This window comes from Parasteatoda tepidariorum, chromosome 5, assembly GCF_043381705.1.
Source record: "Parasteatoda tepidariorum isolate YZ-2023 chromosome 5, CAS_Ptep_4.0, whole genome shotgun sequence".
Taxonomy (NCBI): Eukaryota; Metazoa; Arthropoda; class Arachnida; order Araneae; family Theridiidae; genus Parasteatoda; species Parasteatoda tepidariorum.
This window is the reverse complement of record NC_092208.1, coordinates 6095380-6119205: the sequence shown is the minus strand read 5'-3', so window position 1 is coordinate 6119205 and position 23826 is coordinate 6095380. Positions and strand designations below refer to the sequence as shown.

Below are 23826 nucleotides of genomic sequence, written 5' to 3'. Positions count from 1 at the left end.
CGGCTGAACGGGGGTTCGAAACCAGCGTTGACATACAATTTTTCCTTCCTTCCTAAAACAATCAAGGATTTTCCAGCGTCACGCATTCCACAATTGGTTTCCCTGAACACTTGGAATAACGCATAGATAGCAACGCCGCAGAGTTGTTTAACACAAAAATTCTACTATTTCTCATCCATGTAAATTTTACCAAGAAGATTAAAATAGTCATTTTTTTTTACCTAACTATTATTATTATACAGTGAATTCGCGATAACTCGAATCTGATAGGACTGACGAAAAACTTCGACATATCGGAAGTTCGACTTACCGTTAGTTTCGGTTTTGGACTTTCAAAATATTGTCGGATTATTTAATTAATGCTTATTAATTACAAATCTTCTAAATGCTTACAATATTTAAGATCATTTTTCTGACAAGCCATTTACGATAAGACTGTTTGAAGCACTTTATGATACCCTGGTCCATCGGCTGCAACTTTGCTGTTGTGTTTGGCGGGAGAAACTGCAAGTTTACTGCTTTCAAATTAGGTAGATCACTATGCGCTGTGCATTTATCCATAAAGAGTATCACTTTTCTTTTTTTAGCGAAGAATTTCCGATCCAATTTTCTTACATAGTCTTCAAATAAAACTGATGTCATCCAAAACTTTTTGTTAGACTTGTAATCCAAAGGATACGTTTTTACATTCTTGAAACATCGGGGATTTCGGTATTTTCCGATAACAAGTAAGGGCAATTTCTCTGTCCCAGACGCATTTCCTCCAACTAGGACAGTCAAACGTTCCTTGCTCATTTTACCCCCTGAGCAGTTTTCATCCTTAAACATCATAGTCTTATTTGGAAGACATTTAAAAAATAAACCCATTTCATCAATATTGAAAACATCATTTTAACTGTATCCTTGAAGTAAATTTGGTAACGTTTCATTTAACCACTGTTCACATACTTCAAGAGGGACAGCTTTAGCTTCTCCATGAAGAGTGCGAAAGACATTGTGTGTGTGTTGCAAAGGAAGGGGCAAGATATCAGCTCCTAAGTTTTTTTTTCTTGCTTTAAAAGATCCAAAAAAAATCGAGTTAAAGGAAGTAAAATTCGAGTAATCGAGAATAATTAACATGAAATTGAAGATAAACGGGTCGGGACCTCATAAAAAAATCGAGTTATAGTAATATTCGAGTTATCATACTTCGAGTTATAGCGAATTGACTGTATAACAATCTTGATAGTTATATTATATCCTTTTATTAGTTATTTTTATGAACAATTATTGATAGATACTTTTTGAACAAAATAATATGTTTCAATCAAATAATTCGACTGTATAGTTTTTCTTGTAGTTTAGTAGTTATTTTTGATATCTTGTGAAATAAAGATTCACTTTTTTATAATTTTGGTGCACTGTTGACAAAAAATGCAAAGAAGGGTAAAATTTTTGAATATACAGCCCCTGGCCAAATCATTAGACACACTATAAGATTCTATGTAAAATCATAAAGCTATATAGTACCCCCTGATATTTTTAATTTAACACAGAATCTTACAGTGTGTCTAATAACATGGCCAGGGACTGTAAGATTATACTTATTTATTTAATATTATACAGAATTTCTGTATATAAAACAAAAATAACATATTAAGATTAGTGTTATCAACATTTGCAAAACAGTTCCGAATATATAGCAGTTTTCATTTAACCGTTACCTAAAAGAACGTCGATATCTACCCCAAACTAGTAAACCACCTCATCACCGATCGATGCCAACATACATCCACTCAATGGTAGACTTCATCCTACCTTCTCAGCCACTCTCTCTTGGCATCTACCCCACACCCCGCTTGGAGGCTGACAATTCTAGGATGAAAAGGGTTAACAAAATACACTAGGGCATAGAGTTGAGATAGCACCAGGGAAAACATCCCCCTCCCTCCTCCATCCACTTAGAAAAGATATAATGTATGCTCATTACTATCTAATTGGTAAATGTTGACTAACTTAGTGATTTTTGAGTAGGATGTAAAAGTTAACTCATAAAACTTATAAGTTCAAAATTCATTACGTTGCCAATATGCAATCGTAGACTTTCAATTATTAAGCCCAAAAACTTTAATTGAATACATCAATTTCACATTTACATTTTCTTTAGAGAATTATTATTAGTTAAAACAAAACAAGAATTTTAAACTACAGGCTGAATACCGGTTTATTCCTTTCTTTTTAGCAAAATTTATGGTATAACGCATTCTATAAAAACACGTTTTGCTCAGAAACAAAAAAAATAAGATAGATGATTTTTCAAGCAAACGAATTTGAAAATGGTTTATAGAAATAAATTATGTTTTAAAGCTAATAAAAAAAGTATTCTTTTTAAGCTAACGATTTTTCAAATGCACCGATAAGAAATAAATATTGAAATTTGAATTTAAAATCACACACCGAATGTTGGTGTGAAATTATTTATTTTTGCTGGCAACTCTCTTACTTTCAAAATTCATTATGTTCCCAATCTGCTATCGTAGACTTCCAATTATTAAGCCTAAAAACTTTAATTTAATATATCAATTTTAGATTTACATTTTCTTTAAAGAAAACAAGAATTTTAAACTACAAGCTGAAAAACAATTTATTTTTTATTTTTTTAAATAAAAATTATGGTACGACGCATTCTATAAAAACACGTTTTGCTCAGATACAAGAAGAAAAAAAAGATAGATAGTTTTTCAAGCAAACGATTTTGAAAACGACTTATAGAAATAAATTATGTTTCAAAGCTAATAAAAAAAGTATTCTTCTTAAGCTAACAATTTTTCAAATGTACCGATACGAAATAAATATTGAAATTAGAATTTAAAATCACACAGCTGGTATGAAATTATTTATTCTTTCCGAAAAAATAATTATAAGACATACTATGAAAATAAATTTGTCTCAAAAACGAAAAAATAAGATAAGTGGTTTTATAAGAAAACGATTTTGAAGAAGTTGTTTCTAAAAGTTAGGAAGATTATTTTTTTTAAACAAACGATTTTACAAATGGGTCATTTTCTGATTTTTTTCATACTTTTGAAGCAAACGATATTTCTATAATCATTCCCTCATTAAAAGTACTGATGTTTTGCTTCGAAGAAAATAAAAAATACAAAATGTTTTTGGGATGTAACTCAGGTATTTAATCAGGTGTTCATAACTTGTCATCATTAATTAGGTAAAATTAAAAGTTAATAATGTTAATTTCAACGAATGTAAATCTAAATAAAAGTAATCTACTCTTACACATTTTAATCCATGTTGCCCTCATAATACCTCATAAATCTTTGCAAAATTTTTTGTATCTATTATTTGGACTGTTTAATTACAGAATTTAAGAGTGTTAGAAAACTTGCAGTCTGTTTTAAAATGCTCGTCAATTAATAATTTTCATCTATTATTATTATATCTACTAGAATTGAATTAGAGCAAATTTAGAATGTTCAAAGTCAAGTTCTTTCAGAACAAAAATAGGAATAATAATAACACTTTTTTTTTCAAAGATGTCAGGTCACAATATCAATATTAATCAGCATATGCGATATTATATCCGCGTGGTACTTTGACATCGCGAGAAGATGAACTAGTCGTTTGTTGTCCAAGCGGGATTAAAATATAGATATTTAAAAAAATTATTCAAAAGGTCCCTAATCTTGTTCAAAGGTAATCCACCAGAGGGCAACTTTAAAAAAATTTCTAAAAGCTATTTTAAATATCGAACATATGGGTTCCTCACAAACTTGTTCAACGATGACCCCTCTACCCTAAATAAACGAAAACAATAACTACATTTAAAAATTTCGAACTCTGATTATTCAACCATATTTCTTACTACGGTCGATTCAAGTATTTTTGTTCCATTAATAATAGTAACATCTGAATCTGATGGCATTACATGATTTTAATCGCCTTAGCGTCACTAATCTTGTTTCTGGTGGAGAAGTTTAAAGTCAAATTCCAAAATGGATTTGCGATTTGAACTTGTGATTAGATTTTTTAATGTTTTCAGTTTTGCAAATCTTTCAACATTTATGATCACTATAATTAATACAGAGTAGTAAGATAATTCCCAGATAGCAAAATAAGGTTTACTAGTGGGCTGCGCCCCCTGCTCGCTAACGCTCGCCAGCCCCCAAAAATTGCTACGCAATCTTATATGGTTTGCTTCGCTCGCTACTAACTGAGATACATTGCAAATGCACAAAATTCTAAGAATTCAAAACAATCATTCAAATCCATATAAAAACTTTTTTTAAAAAAAAATTACATCTTTTCAGTAAATACTAAGTCATTAAAATAAATTTGAATTCAAATAAATGACATGTAATTCGTTAAACCTATTAGAAATGTGCTATAGTATAATTCGTGATGTAAATCAAAAATCGTCAAATAAATTCGTAATATATAAATTCGTGAAAAAAAGCGCTTTCGACAAAATACTAAAATAGAGATCTATCGACAAAGACTACTCACTTCTGCCTAGGTTAATAGTATGAGATTGCCGCAGCTGATGCTCTCTGGTTATTTCAGTTTCCGGTTTTAAAAGCGCTATATGTTGAGCCACCTCAGACAGATTTGGCATGTGACATTTTTAGCGGCAATCATTGGTCGATTCGCCGTGTAAGAGAAATAGTAACATAAACAAAACAAAGCAAACGTTGCCGGAGGAAAAGAAATATAGCCAAAATTTGGGATAGATTTTAACTCAGCAAAAACTTTTTAATGTTAACCTAAAAAGGTTTGATATGTGGTTTACGTGTAATCCTTCTAACCACATAACTCTAATCCAAAACCTTGGAAAACAATCTTTTATATAAAAACCACAAATCGAGGTAGACTTAATGTTTTCAAGCGTGAAAAAATCCTTTAATAAAGCTAGTCTCAAGGTGAAAATAACCTTAAATCTAGGTTATTATAAGGTTTCTTTTCACAAAGTCTTGTATGCACAGCTAAAATCCACCTTGTCTTGACATTTTAATGGACAATGAAATTTGATCTTATCGCTAGTGTGACGTCATCGAAAACGTCATTATGGACCTAAGTGACGAAACTTTTTAAAAAAAAGCTTTAAAAAATAATTTTTAATCCTTTTAGGATGAAAGGTTTGAAACTGCAATATTTTTGCTTTATTGAAAGAAAGGTTTTTAGTAAAAACCTTTTCGTGACCATAAAAAGAAAATTCCGACCACAAGGTTGCCGTAGGGTTGCAATGCTTTCTGGTATGAATACCTGAGTCATACTTATGAAGGTAATGTAAGCTGAAATATGACTCTTTACAACTCTTTATTTGTGATTATGTTGCTGAAATTGATCTTCTCGAAAAGTGCGCGGATATTGAAAATCTAGAATAACACTCAATTTCCCAATGAGGTAAAAAAAAATGCATTACAGACAGGTTATCCTAGTTTACTTTAAAGTAAAACAATGGTTCTAAAGGTTTCTTTCACCCAAATTCTATGCGAAACTATAACTCTCATGGAATCACACCCGGGTGCAAAATAAGGTTTATTTAAACTCAGCAAAAGCCTTTTAATGTGAACCTAAAAAGGTTTGTTATGCGGTTTACGTGTAACCCTCTATTCGTAAAACGACATCTGTGACCACCTAATCCAAAATCTTGGAAAACAACCTTCTATATAAAAACCTTAAATTGAGTTTGACTTAGGGTTTTCAAGCGTGAAAAAAATCCTTGAATAAAGCTAGCTAGTCTCAAGGTGAAAATAACCTTAAATCTAGGTTATTATAAGGTTTCTTTTCGCAAAGCCTTGTATGTTCAGCTAAAATCCACCTTGTCTTCACATTTTAATGGACAATGCAATTTGATCCTATCGCTAGTGTGACGTCATCGAAAACGTCATTATGGAATTAAGTGACAATACTTTTATAAAAAAAGCTTTAAAAAATAATTTTTCATCCTTTTAGGATGAAAGGTTTGAAACTGCAATATTTTTGCTTTATTGAAAAAAAGGTTTTTAGTAAAAACATTTTCGTGACCATAAAAATGAAATTCCGATGCAAGGTTGCCGTAAGATTACATGCTTTCTGGGATTTAAATTAGTTTAAGGTAATAAAACAGTTTAACATATACTATTAAAATAAATTTATAATTTTTTTCTTGCATAGAGCCTAAACAATTTCCTTAAAGTTCGGAGAGTTGAATAAGGCCCAGGAGTCGTAATTGTAGCGAACCTCAGCAAAATTGAAAGAGTTAAACCGGTAATTAATACAGCCATCTTCCTTCGTTAGCAAGAAGAAGCCCAGTACCCGTAATTGTAACGGAACTTCAATAAAATTAGTAGATTTGGCCTTTAATTTGTACAGCCAGCTTCTCTCTTTAACTAAAAAAGTCCAGTGTCCGTAATTGTAACGAACTTCAGCGAAATTAGAGTTGGCCCGTTTATTTATGCGGTTATATAAAACTTCTTTCGGTCGTTGTCAAGGATTATTTTTCTCACACTACCTCTACTTAGGTGACCACGGTCAATTAAAGCTCTCCTCTCCCAGCCCCCTTGAGAGATGACGGTACTACACTATTTCTCCTCGCTTCACTGTTCTCCTTAATACGACAAATAACTGAAGATAACTTTAATGAGCATAACGTTAATTTGTAGACAGTGGCCGTATATTTTAGGAGAAAAAAAATGTCTGACAAACTTGAATTTTAATGGGCATGATACGGAGCCGGATTATACCTTTCGTAGGTCCTAGGCATGGCCGTTTTTGGGCCCTCCTTCCTCCACTCCTTCCCTCTTTTCAAAATATATGCTAAAATTTTCTGGCTCAAATGAAGGCTCAAATTAAATATAAACTTGTGAATACTTTTCCTAACGTTCCCATTGCATTAAGAATATATTTGTCGATTTTTGGATCAAATGCAGAAGGAGAAAGATCTTTCTCCAGATTAAAATTGATAAAAAATTATTTGCGTTCAACAATGAATCAAGATCGTTTGGCATCGCTCGCACTTATGTCTATTGAATACGACATTTTGCGTAGTTNGGGAAAAGAGGGAAATCTTAGAAATTACTACTTGTTTACGAAATAGGTCGAGTGATTCCCACAAAGAGAAAAGGGAAAAATGTCTTTACATTTAATTATGCATACTTCAGCCAAAAATAGATTTAAGTACATGATGTGGCTTTTTAAAAGTATGAGAAAGAGGTGTTTCGATTTGAATAAGTAATTAGGATAACATAAAAAGATTAATAGAAACTTTTTATGTTGTACATATACACATATATATATCCCAAAGTATCTATTCATTTATTGGAATTGAACTGATGTATTTTTATATTTGTATATAATTTTTTACAAGTTTAATCGCCTCAGCAGTTGTTTCTATTCAATGCAGAAGCTAAGAATTACAGTACGACGCTTCCTTATTTTTTTTTAAAAAAAATAGATTGTATTATTTTGAAATAAATGAAAATTTTACAAAAATGCGAGGTCCAATTTTCGAAGTAATCATAGGCTTTTGTACTTTCAATTCAATTCAATCCAATCCAATTGAATGCGGGTCACGTAATTTTAAGTTCATAGCAATCTCACTTGACCGAGAGTCACGTAGAGGTAAAAATGTTAAGTAGACTTGAAGAGCAGGTATTGTCCAACGTTATTACGGATTATTCAGAGCCCCCTTTTTAAATTTTATGTCAGTGTAAGATAATATTTTTTTTATCCTTTAAATCCGAACTTGCGATGCTTTATATATACTAATTTGTATATTAATCTTAAAGTGAACCGAAATCAACATCATTAAAATAATCTGCCCAAAGCGTGCTTGCATTGTTCAAAAAAAGTCAAAAATATTTTAAATAAAGTGGATTATTTTAATATCCTCATGAATGATGTAAGATGCCTGAATTCATACTTCATACATGATATGAAATTTTTGTATTCAAATATGGTACCTATAAAATGTCTTATGTCTGTATTAATTATGGACATTTGAAATAATGTAGAAATCCAATTCCTTCACCTCATACAAATCACGATATAAACAACATTACATGATTTTCTGAAAAAAAAAAATATATATATATATATATATACATACTTAGTATAACTCTATTAAAACGCTAACGCTCTAATTTTAATTAGACATTATCTTTAATGAAGCAAATAACGCCATCAAAAACTCTAACGTTTTTTTTTTAATTTTACGAATAAAGTTTTTTGTTTTGTTATTTGGTTACGTCACAGTAAACTATTAACAGATAAATAGATAGTAACATATATTATTAAAATAAATTTATAACATATAAATTTTAAAATTACTTTCCTGAAAACGGCAATTTAATGGTAACTGCTAACTCTAAAAAATAATAAAATTAAAGAAAAAATAAGAACCTTTTAAACCCCATAAGACTTCAATTTTTTTGAGAACAATAAATAAAGTCAAACGAAATTACTATTCTCTTCAAATATTTTATACGTTGTTAGAATAATCTATTAAAACCGTCTTCATTAAGAATTAATTAGGATTAAAATACACTTACTTAATCGTTTGACTAAGTTCCTAATTTCTGTAATGCCTCAAATATTCTATTTCTTTCCGAAAACTTATTCAACTGATTAAACTAGTGTATATATCTTAATTCTGACTATTAAAAGTTTTAACGCTGCTAATTACGAATTGTAGTGTCTGTGTTTTGTCTGGCGAATCGAAAGATTTAAAAAAAAATAAAGAAAGAAAGAGAGTCTCGATTTTAATATTCCGTCAAGTAATTTAATTCCATTCGAGTTTTAACTATCATGTGACTGTAACAAAGAATTTTTGGAAGTTATCTTGTACTAAGATAATATTTGCTTTAGAAGATTAAAAATGGAATTTCGTTAGTTTTAAGAGAATTGCGCTAATTTTGTTAAATAGCTTTTCTATTTGTATGTAGAATTTAAGATTCAGTTGGAGTTAGAATTATTTTTATTTTAACTTAACATAGACGAAATGGAATATGAGGTTATAAAAACGAGTATTTTTTAAGTGAATTTAAAAAATTGATTTTTTTTTTTTATCCGCGCGTATAGTTTTTAGTAAAACATTACAAATGCAATTTTCTTTCTTAATAATTTTTTTTATTATTTTCAGTTATAATTTGGAACAAAAAATTAAATTAAATTGAATCATTTAATAAAATTTAATTTTAATAAAATTTAATTCAAGATAATTTGAAAAATATATATTTTGAGTTGTTAAATATCTATTAAAATTACGTCATTTTAAAACTGTGTAGAAAACATTGCACAAGCATGAAAAAAAATTAAAAGTCTAAACTATATTATATTTTTAAAAATCATAAAATTGGATTTTGTCAGTTTGAGAAGATTCTCGACAAATTTATCTGGTATACATGCGTATAAATACGGAACAAACACAGTACAAGCATAGATACAATCCGCATCACATGATACAGTACAAACACAGTACAAGATACTGTACAAGATACACTACAAGTTCACTAAACGATTAGTGAAACAGTACAAATTAAGTTTCCTATCTGAATACATTTTTTATAATTTTTCCACAACAATTTTATACCATTATTATTTGATACAACTTAATAAATCTAATCTGTATTAGATAAAATTTAATTCAATGTATAACATTTCAAAAATACCTATCCTTTGTACATTAAATTATTTTATGACAATATTTTCGATTTCTTTAGAAGAACATTCAAATTGTAATAAGCAATAAAACAGGTTTGATTGAGGAAAGAAACAGAGAGAAGTAGAAAGACGATTATGAGAAATATCTTCAAGTTTTGGTCTCCAATTATATTCGCTGGGATAGTTTTTACATTCGCCTTCCTCGGTTGTAATTCGTCGAATTTCGATATCGTTTTAGTTTTTTACGAAACTAAAATTATTTTGTAAGGTACTTTTGTTTTCCTTTTTGGTAAGGTTTCTAAAATTAGGTATTTAGGGCGGTCTTTACGAAAAACCCTTTATTCGAGACTTTCAATGTTGGTTTCTGATTTTTACTGCAAACGCAAAGTTGCGTTTATGGTAAAAATCCGTATAGTAAAAATAATCCGTATTGTAAAAATATATAGTTATCCATATAGTACAAAATCCATATAGTAAAAATGCGTTTATAGTTTACACAAAGTTTATGTACTTTTAAAAACAAGTTTTTAGCTTAAATATTTGAAGAAATGCGGTTTCATAATTATCTATTTATTTTAATCAACAAATACAGCTTAATTCGTGTTTTATAAAAATTAAACTGAATTAGCGATATCTGGTATTAAATCTAAGTAATCGAAGTTAAATGTAAGAAGCTAACATTTCGTTATGTATAGAAATTCAACTTCTTTAAGCTCAACAGCTCTTGAAATAAATGTCACGTTTCGGCGATTTAAGAACAGATATTAGTTTAAAGCTTGTACTTTAAAGGTTAAAAGTTATATATTTATCACGTTTCACATTTTAAACACTGATATTTATTTTAGGAATATTTACGTTAGTTAAATATTATATATTTGATTAAAAATACATTATTTCAGCAAAAAAATTGTTAAAAAGAATTTGAAATAAATATTCAAATAAAAAACTGTAACCAAAATAAATTATGTTCGAAATGATAAAAAAAAAAGTCTAATTTTTCAAGCACTAAAAATCGTTTGGTGAAAAAAGTTTTTAGTTTTCATCCTTTATTTTTAAAACTTTTAATGAAATACAACGTTACGTTGCGCATAATTTAATTTCTCTGATTGAATTCTTCTTCTATTTCTAATGCAATTAATTTGCAATAACACTTATTTTTTTTTTATAATTAGTCTAGCATTAAACATTTAGGTTTTAATATTGAAATATTTTCTCTTGTTATTGTTATTCACGCATGAAACTCAAATGTTTGTACTTTTATATGAAATTAACAATCTTGTTTTAAATGATTTGGATATAAACACAAATCTTGGTGTTACTTTTCAATTTCCGCATCACATAAATAATTTAGTTTATCTTAATTTTAGTTTATCGTAAGGCTTATTCGTAATTTTTATTCTAAAATTATGGTAAAATAACAGTCTGGTCATCCCATTAACCGTAAAGTTTACGGTAAATAATATTTTTCACCTTTACGGTTTTGAAACCGTGTACAACTAGTATGGTCATAAAATCATGAATACGGTTTTTTAACCATTTTCAGCTACCATGGTTTTGAAACCGTAAAAAAAGAAATTTAACTGGACATAGGAGCTACGCTTCTCGTTAGATAATGGGCATTGGATAGTGCAGGACACTGGTAATCCTTCATGTGTGTTAAGGGGTATAGAGGTGTCAACGCTGGGATTCGAACCCCTGTTCTACCGGTCATAAGATTGACAGGTTAGCTCTCGGCTATAATATGTACGCACTTGCAAGGAACTAAGTTGTTTCATTAGGTGGGCTTAGTTGATGAAATAAAATTCTAGCTATTTAACCGTTTCAGGCACACAAAAATAGTTAATAAACGATTTTTCTCACTGTTAATGGTTTGATTACCATTTTATTTAAGGTTATTTGACTGCTTTGTTTAAATATGGTAAAATAACAATTAAATAGATTGTTGTTTAGCCATTTTTCCCGAGAAATTTCTAACAGTGTGTTATCTGAAACATAAAACCAAAGATTTCACAAATGAGCAGAAAGTAACCGTTTTTTTTTTTTCACTTTATTCGTTCTATCTTGGAATATCTGCAGTCTCAACTATAATTTAAAAAAAAAAACATTGTATTGAAAGAGTTCAAAATTATATTCTATGCTTTATTTATTATAAAATAACAAAGGATTATCCCTTGTTATTTAATAATAAATAAAGCATAGAACTTAAATATATATATTTATTTTAATCGTCTTTTGTATGGTGGTGTAATTATATTACTAAGTAGATTGTTACAAAATGATATTGTATTTAACGGAGATCCAATTCTCCTGTGTTCAACCAATTGTCAAAGAGAAGGGCTCAGAATTGAAACATAAAACCCTGACAATAATTTTTGATAATTTAAAAATATTCAACCGTAAAAAATTTCACATAGTTCAGTAGTTGAGTATCATTCAACAGCAGAAAAATCATTATTCTGCGTGAGATGCATCACTGAGCATTATTGTAATGCTTTCAACAACAAAAAAATCTATTCGATTATTTTTACATAATTCGAATAGTATTCACAATTGAGGTCATGATTCTAGAGAGATATATATATATGAGGCAACACTCACATAAATAAGAAAAAATAACAGCGTATTTAATATTGATTTCATTTATGGAGAGAATGAAATTATGTAAATTTTAAAAAGCGTTTTTTCGAATCAATCTTTTAAACTCGAAGTCTCGATAATATTTTCTATTATTATTATTATTTGTTGATTGTGCAGCCATTTTGTGAATTAAAAAAATAGTTTTTTTTTAATAACAGAATAGTTTTTAAATTTTCTTTTACTTGCTGCGAAAACCACGTCATTATTGTATGAATAAATTGTAAAACGGAAAACTCAACCCCTTACTTACTGTCAACATGTTTTGACATCGTTTTTAACATGTTTACATCGTTTGACATGTTTCGACATGTGTGACATCGTCCCGCAGTGGACTAATAGTAAAGACACGGCTCCCAGTAGAACACCGAAGTCAAGCATCACTGGCTGTGGTCAGTTAGCGGGTGGGAGGTCACGTAGGAGCCGAGGGTGCGCTGCATCGGTCCTCGTTAAACTGTTTTACCGTAAAGTGCTCGACTCCGAGTGCAAGTCGTCGGGCTACCAAAGCAGGGGAGCCATCCCCTCCGCAGAGGATCAAAATTGTGATGGCATGTCTTCGGATCATCCTCAGGGATGTTTCCCAGACCGTCGCCAATAGCCCATCGTGTAGCTCTAGTGCAACGTAAATAAAGTACCTACATCGTTTTTTCCTGTGGTTGAGATATCCTTGTTGGTAGCCGCAAATTCATGGGTAATAGGTTATCGGTAAAGTAAAGGTGGTCGATGCGCAATATTCACAACAATGCCATCATAATGTTTGTCGCAAAATTGTAAAGCCTTATGAGCGTCCCTCAAGAGACACACGGAGAAATAAATTCCAGTAAAATTATCGTACTGTATGACATTTCGGGTGAAAACAAGAGAAAAAAAACACACAATTCTGGTTAATAAAACAAAAATATACGATATTTAAACCATTTATTTAATCGTTTTTCCTTTCATATGACAACGGTTTACTGGAAATTCAGGTTTAAAAAATTATACCTCTTATTACAACACATTTAGTAAAAAATACAAAACTGAAAAGCAAAATTTAACTGCATAAATAGGTTTTATGCCATGCTCTTAGGTATGATGATAAAATTATTAAATGTAAAAGTTTTATCACATTTTAGCGTTAATTTTACTGAAATAATTAGGAAACTGCATTCTTTAAAATTACCGAGCCGCAATGGCTCAGGTGATAGAGCATTCGCCATCCAATGAGGTGAACCGGGTTCGAATCCCAGCGATGGCTGGTCGATGCGAGTTCCGCACCCAGTTCGCACCGACCTCTGACGCAAAATATCCACAGTGGTAGACGGATCATGGGTTAGAGTCCCTTTATCGTCAGGCTAATCGTGGGAAGTTTTCATGGTCAAATGCCTCCACGAAGGCAAATTTCTCCCAATACTTGATCCAGCATTTCCCTTGTCTTCTGGATTGGGTTCAAAATTATACGTCTCGAACATTAGCAGTCGTAAACCCAAAAAAATTGGATCGGCTGCCCAACGACGGTTATAAAATCTGACAATGTCAAACCATTTAATAAGTCAGATAAAAATTAAGTACGATTATGCACCATTTGGGAATGTATAACATCGGCAAACAAAAATGTGTCAAAACACAAGTAAATAAAAATCTGCCCCCCCCCAAAAAAAAAAGAAAAAATAATAATAATTCTAAACCAACAAAGTATCAGTCCAACACAATCTGAATTATTGTGGATTACGGACAAATAGAAAAAAAAGTACTTAATTACAATACAATACGCTAGGGAACTTTGATAAAATTGTTTGCATAAAGCTTTTGTTAAAGGGCGATTCCAGCAAAACGTGCTCAGTACGTGGTCCATCAAAATAATTAATATTTTAATAAAAAAAAAAAAACATTTTGCGAATTAGTATTTATACCCGAAACACATTGCTTGCGTGCCAAACAAACGTTTCATTTTTTAAAGGGCTAAAAAGAGTGGCTATGTAATCTAAATATTTATACTATCTCCGACTATCAAAAGTTAGTTTTTTTTGTATGTAAATGATTCACAAATTAGTCTTGTTTAATATAAGGACACCTCTTTAACCTACAAATTATTAGACGCATTATAAGACTCTATGTAAAATCTTAATTATCAGGTGATACTATACAGCTTTATTGTTTTTACACGACTATTTGCACTTGTTTACGTTAGTGCATCAATGGGTTAAATTAGACGATATATCATATAAATTCGACGATTGGATAAATTAGACGATATATCATATATATAAATATAGAATATTTATTATATAAGGTATTATATTAGTATATTATAATAATTAGATCAAATCATTAGACACACTGTAGTTTTTTAATAATTACATATTTTACACGCGTTTATATGCAATAGTTATATATTTAAACATACATACATGTACGAGGGTTGCTACTTATATTTCTGGCCTTGGCAACAGTAAGTGTATTGCGACCGCAGACGATTTTAATCGTAAGTTTGATGTTTTTAAACATAAAATCAGAAGATGATTTACCATTATAGCTTCATTTGTGTTGTCGATAGTAAATTGAAAAGTTCTTCTCTTTCAAAAAATGGAATTGAATCGTGAACATTTTCGTGCCATTATTTTTCATAACTTTCGACGTGGATTGTCAAGATTAATTCTATATTCAGCGATAAAGCGCCATCCTACAGCACTGTAAAAAATTGGTATAACGAATTTAATCGTGGTCGATGTTCGATCCAGGACGAATCCCGTGCAGGTCGTCCAAAATCCGTTGTTGTGCCAGAAAAGATCGATGCTGTGCGTGAACTGATAAAGCAAGATCGTCATGTGACATACCGTGAGATAGAGGCGTCTTTGGACATTAGTATGACTAGCATCAATAAAATATTGCATGAACATTTGAGCGTAAAAAAAATTTGTTCGCGTTGGATCCCGCATAATCTGACAAACGCTCAAAAAAAGGCTCGTGTCGATTGGTGCAAGGAAATGTTGGAAAAATACGTTCAAGGTACATCAAAGGCTGTGTATAACATCTACACAGGTGACGAATCATGGATCTATGCATATGAGCCGGAAACAAAACAGCAATCAACTGTATGGGTCTTCCAAGACGAGGCAAAACCAACAAAAGTTGTTCGAGGAAGAAGCACATCGAAACAAATGATTGCCTGTTTCTTCGGCATTAACGGTCATGTGGCAACAGTGGCGTTAGAGCAACGCAGGACGGTCAATTCTGAATGGTACACGACCATTTGTTTGCCAGAAGTCATCGGAGAAATTCGAAAAAAGCAGAAGAACAGGCGAATCATTCTTCATCATGACAATGCGAGCTCTCACACATCGACTCAAACAAAGGCATTTCTGACGGAGCGAAAGATCGAACTGATGGGTCATCCGCCGTACAGCCCTGATTTGGCACCCAATGACTTCTTCTTATTCCCACACATCAAAAATAAATTACGTGGACAACGATTTTCGACCCCCGAAGAAGCGGTTGATGCATTCAAAACGCATGTTTTGGAGTTACCTCAATCGGACTGGAAAAAGTGCTTTGAAAATTGGTTCAAACGCATGCAAAAGTGTATTGATCATCATGGAGAATATTTTGAAAAACAATAAAACCAATTTCGATCCTACATATTTGTTTTTTCATTATTAGGCCAGAAATATAAATAGCAACCCTCGTAATGGGTTTTTATTCAGGAAATTTTTTATATACTTCCTATTTGTATTTATTTTTAACGTATTGCATTGCAATGTTAACCAATTGATACACGAACGTAAACAAATGCAAACCGGTTTCAGCCTCGTAAAAACAATAAAGCTGTATATCATCTGATAATTAAGATTTTACAAAGAATCTTATAGTGCGAATAAGAGTTTGGACAGGGACTGCAATCGTGTCTACAAGGGGTGCCTGGTGAGCCATATCTCACCCTGGTGTGTTTCATTTTATTTTGTAACAGGTGTTGAACAGCTGACCCATTTTTGAGTTTACGGCTATCAATCTTCAACTCCATAGCCTTGTAATTTTGAACCCAACCTAGAAGACGCGAGAACTCCTGGATAAAGTATTGAGACAAACTAGCTTTCATGAAGGAGTTTTTGATGAAACTAACCCGCATTTGCATTCCACGGAGAGGTAAACGAAGAAAACATCCCATGGTTAGCCCCACTGCAAGGACTAACCCTTGATCTGCTAACTACTGAAGATATTTTATGTCAGCTCTTTGAACGGTGCGAGGCGGTAGCAGAATAAAGTGTACCGATCAGCCACACAATGTGTTTCATTGTATAAAATTTTCACTGATTGTCTTTATAACTTGAAACTCAGGAAATTTATAAAAATAGAAAATAAAAATTCAATCAGCAGATAATTTTTATTGGATCACTGATTTATTTAGCTTTTGAAAGCTCGTGGTTTAAAATTTGTTCAAATGAGCGTTAGAAATACACGCATTTACACGTTTATGGTCAGAGCAGGTCATCTGATACTTAAAGTAGTTTTCTCGAATTTTTTTGTGGAAGTTTCTCAATTTTAATTCACGAGAGATAATTTTTTTAAAAATTAATCAATTGCTCTTTATTTCATCGTATGCTTATTTATTTTTATAAAAGTAAAATAGGTTAATAAATTTAAATGGGTGGTTATGAAACTGTTTATGATAGTTACACTCAGAATGTGAATGTTTTATTTGGGTGGATTCTTATTCCGGAAACTACAATCTAAAATGCGTGCAGAGAAGAAGAAATTATCGATGGATTTCATTTTAATCGTTATCATTTAACGTTATCATCATTATCGTTTTAACGATGAATTTAATACTCAGTTTTAGAACTTTCAATTTTAGTCGGAGTTAGGAAACATATTTATTGAAATCAAAAACTCAATTTAATTAGTTACTTATGCAATTAGTGAAAACAAATGCCAGTTAAATTGCTCAATTTTAAGCGCTAATTTTATAAATCATGAAATAAATCGGTTGAATAGTTATCAAACAAATTATTTTATTTTTATCAAAATAATAAGTATGAAAATTTAGAGAGTAGGCAATAGAAAATTTTCTTCTCTGTAAAATATCGCTTCTCTTTGCTTTTCCTTTTACAGATAAATTCAACTAAATTGAATTTATAAACTCAGATGTACAGGAAAAACTTACTCTAGCTTTAAATATGTCTGATAATTAGATTTTTATCTGTATAAATCATTAAGAAAAATTATTGTTAAATTTCGCAAAACCAGAATATGATTAACACGTTGAATGCCATGGGGGTCACCGGTGACTGGTACTGAGTTTGTTCGTAGCGCCATGGGAGTCACCGGTGACCGGCAAAGCCAAGATTATTAGAAACACATAATTCGAGTAAATTTTTAATTTTTTTATATTATTATCGTTACTGAAGAAATTGCTTAACACACAAAAATAGTTTTATTCATACTAACAAAAATACTCTGTAACTAACAAAAATAATTACAGAGATGCCAACTTGCTCCGCACAGCGAATAAATATTTTCAAGTGGTAGTTTATTAATTATGATTCTTGGTTTAATAAATTCAATTTAGTATATTTTTATCCACCATTATTTCTAAACAATTTGCAGGCTTGTATAATTCATCACTTTTTTCAGTAATGTTATACTAAAACTTTTCGAAAATTGGCAATATCTGTCTCATATTTGCAAATTTAGACTGTAGTTATTTACCGTTGTGGCCAGACGGGCAAGCCATGTAAAATTAGCGCGGCATTCAACGTGTTAACAAGTTATCCATATTTATTAAACGACTTTTTAAAAAAAATTAAAAATACAACTAGTATTACTGTTGTTATAACTAACTATTATTATTTTTAAAAAAGTATTTTAAGAAGGTTGTCCTTCTTATGAATGCTTAGCACTGACATAAAGAGAGAACGAATAATATTTTTTTACTGTAACGTTAGAAATTTCTCAAGATATTTATAAAATANTATTTATATTAAATATCGTCTGATTTATCCAATCGTCGTATTTATATTAAATATCGTCTGATTTATCCAATCGTCGTATTTATATTAAATATCGTCTGATTTATCCAATCGTCGTATTTATATTAAATATCGTCTGATTTATCCAATCGTCGTATTTATATTAAATATCGTCTGATTTATCCAATCGTCGTATTTATATTAAATATCGTCTGATTTATCCAATCGTCGTATTTATATTAAATATCGTCTGATTTATCCAATCGTCGTATTTATATTAAATATCGTCTGATTTATCCAATCGTCGTATTTATATTAAATATCGTCTGATTTATCCAATCGTCGTATTTATATTAAATATCGTCTGATTTATCCAATCGTCGTATTTATATTAAATATCGTCTGATTTATCCAATCGTCGTATTTATATTAAATATCGTCTGATTTATCCAATCGTCGTATTTATATTAAATATCGTCTGATTTATCCAATCGTCGTATTTATATTAAATATCGTCTGATTTATCCAATCGTCGTATTTATATTAAATATCGTCTGATTTATCCAATCGTCGTATTTATATTAAATATCGTCTGATTTATCCAATCGTCGTATTTATATTAAATATCGTCTGATTTATCCAATCGTCGTATTTATATTAAATATCGTCTGATTTATCCAATCGTCGTATTTATATTAAATATCGTCTGATTTATCCAATCGTCGTATTTATATTAAATATCGTCTGATTTATCCAATCGTCGTATTTATATTAAATATCGTCTGATTTATCCAATCGTCGTATTTATATTAAATATCGTCTGATTTATCCAATCGTCGTATTTATATTAAATATCGTCTGATTTATCCAATCGTCGTATTTATATTAAATATCGTCTGATTTATCCAATCGTCGTATTTATATTAAATATCGTCTGATTTATCCAATCGTCGTATTTATATTAAATATCGTCTGATTTATCCAATCGTCGTATTTATATTAAATATCGTCTGATTTATCCAATCGTCGTATTTATATTAAATATCGTCTGATTTATCCAATCGTCGTATTTATATTAAATATCGTCTGATTTATCCAATCGTCGTATTTATATTAAATATCGTCTGATTTATCCAATCGTCGTATTTATATTAAATATCGTCTGATTTATCCAATCGTCGTATTTATATTAAATATCGTCTGATTTATCCAATCGTCGTATTTATATTAAATATCGTCTGATTTATCCAATCGTCGTATTTATATTAAATATCGTCTGATTTATCCAATCGTCGTATTTATATTAAATATCGTCTGATTTATCCAATCGTCGTATTTATATTAAATATCGTCTGATTTATCCAATCGTCGTATTTATATTAAATATCGTCTGATTTATCCAATCGTCGTATTTATATTAAATATCGTCTGATTTATCCAATCGTCGTATTTATATTAAATATCGTCTGATTTATCCAATCGTCGTATTTATATTAAATATCGTCTGATTTATCCAATCGTCGTATTTATATTAAATATCGTCTGATTTATCCAATCGTCGTATTTATATTAAATATCGTCTGATTTATCCAATCGTCGTATTTATATTAAATATCGTCTGATTTATCCAATCGTCGTATTTATATTAAATATCGTCTGATTTATCCAATCGTCGTATTTATATTAAATATCGTCTGATTTATCCAATCGTCGTATTTATATTAAATATCGTCTGATTTATCCAATCGTCGTATTTATATTAAATATCGTCTGATTTATCCAATCGTCGTATTTATATTAAATATCGTCTGATTTATCCAATCGTCGTATTTATATTAAATATCGTCTGATTTATCCAATCGTCGTATTTATATTAAATATCGTCTGATTTATCCAATCGTCGTATTTATATTAAATATCGTCTGATTTATCCAATCGTCGTATTTATATTAAATATCGTCTGATTTATCCAATCGTCGTATTTATATTAAATATCGTCTGATTTATCCAATCGTCGTATTTATATTAAATATCGTCTGATTTATCCAATCGTCGTATTTATATTAAATATCGTCTGATTTATCCAATCGTCGTATTTATATTAAATATCGTCTGATTTATCCAATCGTCGTATTTATATTAAATATCGTCTGATTTATCCAATCGTCGTATTTATATTAAATATCGTCTGATTTATCCAATCGTCGTATTTATATTAAATATCGTCTGATTTATCCAATCGTCGTATTTATATTAAATATCGTCTGATTTATCCAATCGTCGTATTTATATTAAATATCGTCTGTTTATCCAATCGTCGTATTTATATTAAATATCGTCTGATTTATCCAATCGTCGTATTTATATTAAATATCGTCTAATTTAACCAATTGATACACGAAAGTGCAAACCGGTTTCAGACGCGTAAAAACAATACAGCTGTATAGTATCACCTAATAACTAAGATTTTACTGAAAATCTTATAGTGCGTCTAATAATTTGGCCAGAGACTGTAAACGCTTTGCACTGCAATTGGTAAACACTGTTCGTCTTTATCTTTCAAAAATTAATATTATACTATTCCACTTTAATCTGCATGCGTCTCAGGAAAAGTGAAAAACTGATATGGGTATATTTTCAAATCGTTTGTGTGGCATGAAAGCATAAGTGAAAATTATTTAGGAAACAATAATTGTAAAAAAAAAACACTATGCTGTAATGTGCCCCCGTTGATAAAATTTAAAAGAAATTAGTACTTAAAAATATGTAAATAAAGCCAAAAAACAACTTTTTTCAGTTTAAACAGTTTTAAATCGTTCCCTAAAAAAAGACTACTAGTAACAATAAAGTAAAATAGGAGATCTTTATTTTTCATATAAGAATGTTATCTTATTTCAATTTAAAGTACGAATGTCGCAAGAAAAATTTAAAAATTTATCTGAACAGCGAATTTTTTTTAAAATTATTTAGGTGGGATGAAAGGAAATATGATGAAAATGGAAATTAAAAAGACTAATTGTAGGAAAATTATACATCGTATTGTTCAATGCCCTTGATGCGGGCTGTTATTTATATTACATTTTAATGAACATTTGAAACAAAATATGTTAAATGATTTTTTTAATACACAGGAAAACTTTGAACCGTCCCGAAAAAGGGACTGCTGACACTACCTGAAAAAAAAATAGTAGTTCTTTCGTTTTCATACATTAATATGATGCCATTGCCATTAGATATCTTAGATCTTCCAAAACTAGAGTCCCTGGCTAAATTATTAGACGTACTGTAAGATTCTATGTAAAATCTTAATTATCATGTGATACTATACAGCTTTATTGTTTTTACGCCACTGAAACCGGTTTGCACTTTCGTGTATCAATTGGTTAAATTAGACGATATATAATATGTATTCGACGATAGGATAAATTAGACAATATATAACATAAATATAGAATATTCGTTATAGCAGATATTATATTAGAATATTGTAATAATTAGACCAAATTATAAGACTCCCTGCAGTTTTGTAATAATGACATGATTTGCACGAGTTTATAGGCAATACTTTTATATTTAAACATGCATGCAATGGGTTTTTATTCAGGAGATTTTTTATATAGTGCTTCCTATTTGTATTTAATTTTAACGTATTGCATGACAATGTTTACCCATTGATACAGGAACGTAAACAAGTTCAAACCGGTTTCATCCGAGTAAAAACAATACAGCTGATAATTAAGATTTTACATAGAATCTTATAGTGCGTCCAATAATATGGCCAGGGACTGTATGTTGAGGTTCCCTAATTCTTTTCATGTGGGATTAAATAAAAGATTAAATTAAATGAATGCAGGATTAATTGTACTCACGGTCATTGTAGCAGAGTCTCCATATTCCAGATACTGTATGTTTCGAAAGATACTCCCTATCCCCTGTTCCGTTATACTTGGGATTAGGCATGAGCTCGATGCTGTGGAGCCAGGCGCTGGAGCAAATGGCTATAGATTGAGCTGCGAGGGCCACACTCGCTGCGATCAGGGTTAGAGCTCTGAGCAGCTTCAGGGATACCTTGATCATGGTTCGAACACCCCAAAGCTTTTTCGACCACTCAGTCCGTGGCCCTTCTGCAATCCTCTATCACACGCAGAACATTTTCTCATCAATTCTTGGAACACACTGCGTTCTTGAGCAATCTTTGGGTCATCACGTCCCGCGAGCAGACGAGATAGAAGCACGTCTTCGCGGGATAGACGAGGCAGAAGTCGCCGACCATTGGCACGTACCAATATGTTCCTCAACACCATAGAGGATGATCGTAAAGTCGGGCAGATACCTGTATTATTGCTCTTTCTCGCCAAGTCTATGAGATTGCATATTTCGGTATTATTTCTGCTGCTGTAGTAACCTCTATTGCATCGCAGAGGAAATAGAAGTAAAAAAGAAAACGATATCACGGAATTCGAAATGTAAGATTGGCAGTGATCATAGCTTAGGAAAGAATAATTTTAATCTTCAAAAAGGCATCAATATAGGATTTTATAGGCGATGAATGAATTATGCAATATTATCAGCATATCTACTATTTCATTATTAAAACTTTATCCACATATATACGCACACCGAACAATTTAAAACACAAAAACTATAAAATAGGAATTGATTTATCTAGCCTATCATATATGGTTATAAAATTAAATATTAAATGACTCAGAAACCTGCTTCATTTCGCTCTGAAAGTTATGCCGCTTTGCTAAAAAAGATTATCTATTTTCATTTAAAAAGGAAATTGATCTACTTAGAAATTCTAAAAATCATCCGCAGACGATAATCAATTAAGACTATTGCCATATTTATTTTTATCCGCGCAGACGATAAATTACAATGTCCCTTTAGAGAACAGTTCAGCTTCTTTTACATGTAACAAGCACACATATAGAAGAAATGATCTTATGGGATGTGTGGGGAGCACAATTCATTCTTCGAGTATCGAACTGTTCGTTCGCCGGTCTTTCACGCTTTTTCGTTCGCAGGAATGCTCAAGGGTCACCACTAGCAGCTGAAAAGGGGTTATGACCACATAGCTGGACATCCGGCTTCAGTAAAGAATAGAACATTCATTAGGCACAGATTATGAAGGGGGGATGCACCTCCCTACCTTCCGCCATCCCCGAGAAACAGAAGAAGATGAAGAGAAGGATTGGATGAAGAGGAAGATGCAGCCAAATATCGTTCGCGCGCTAGAGATCGGGGTGGCGGCGCACTCTAGGACGGACGAGTCCATTATTTCTAAGCAGGGATGGACATTCACGCCCATCGTGAGAGCAGAAATGTGCTCTTCGCTCTCGTTGAAGAGCTGATTTTTTTTTCCTTCCCTCCCTGTTTTACCTGAAACATGAAAACGATAAGAGGGAACCTGATAACAAAAAAAGATAATATGTTTTTGAGAAAAGAAAAATGGATTAAGCGCTTCAAAGGTCTTTATTTTTAATTAAAATAACCCTAATGTACAACTATTCTCAAAATACTTTATATTTCATGTTCAAACTTGGCTGACGATATTTTGTGAAATAAATTAAAATGGAAGGATTTGTAATAAGTAGAATTTTTGTTC

At 30.9% G+C, this 23826-nt stretch overlaps 1 protein-coding gene across 1 annotated transcript in view; it reads right to left on the bottom strand.

Moving 5' to 3' along the window:
* LOC107440785 (stargazin-like protein) overlaps positions 1-23559 on the bottom strand; it is a 124484-nt gene extending 100925 nt beyond the window's left edge. The window contains exon 1 of the mRNA XM_071180948.1: positions 22085-23559. Coding sequence (XP_071037049.1) covers positions 22085-22292 — 208 coding nt within the window. The 5' untranslated portion in view covers positions 22293-23559. The remainder of the gene's footprint in view (positions 1-22084) is intronic.
* Positions 23560-23826: the final 267 nt, after the last annotated feature.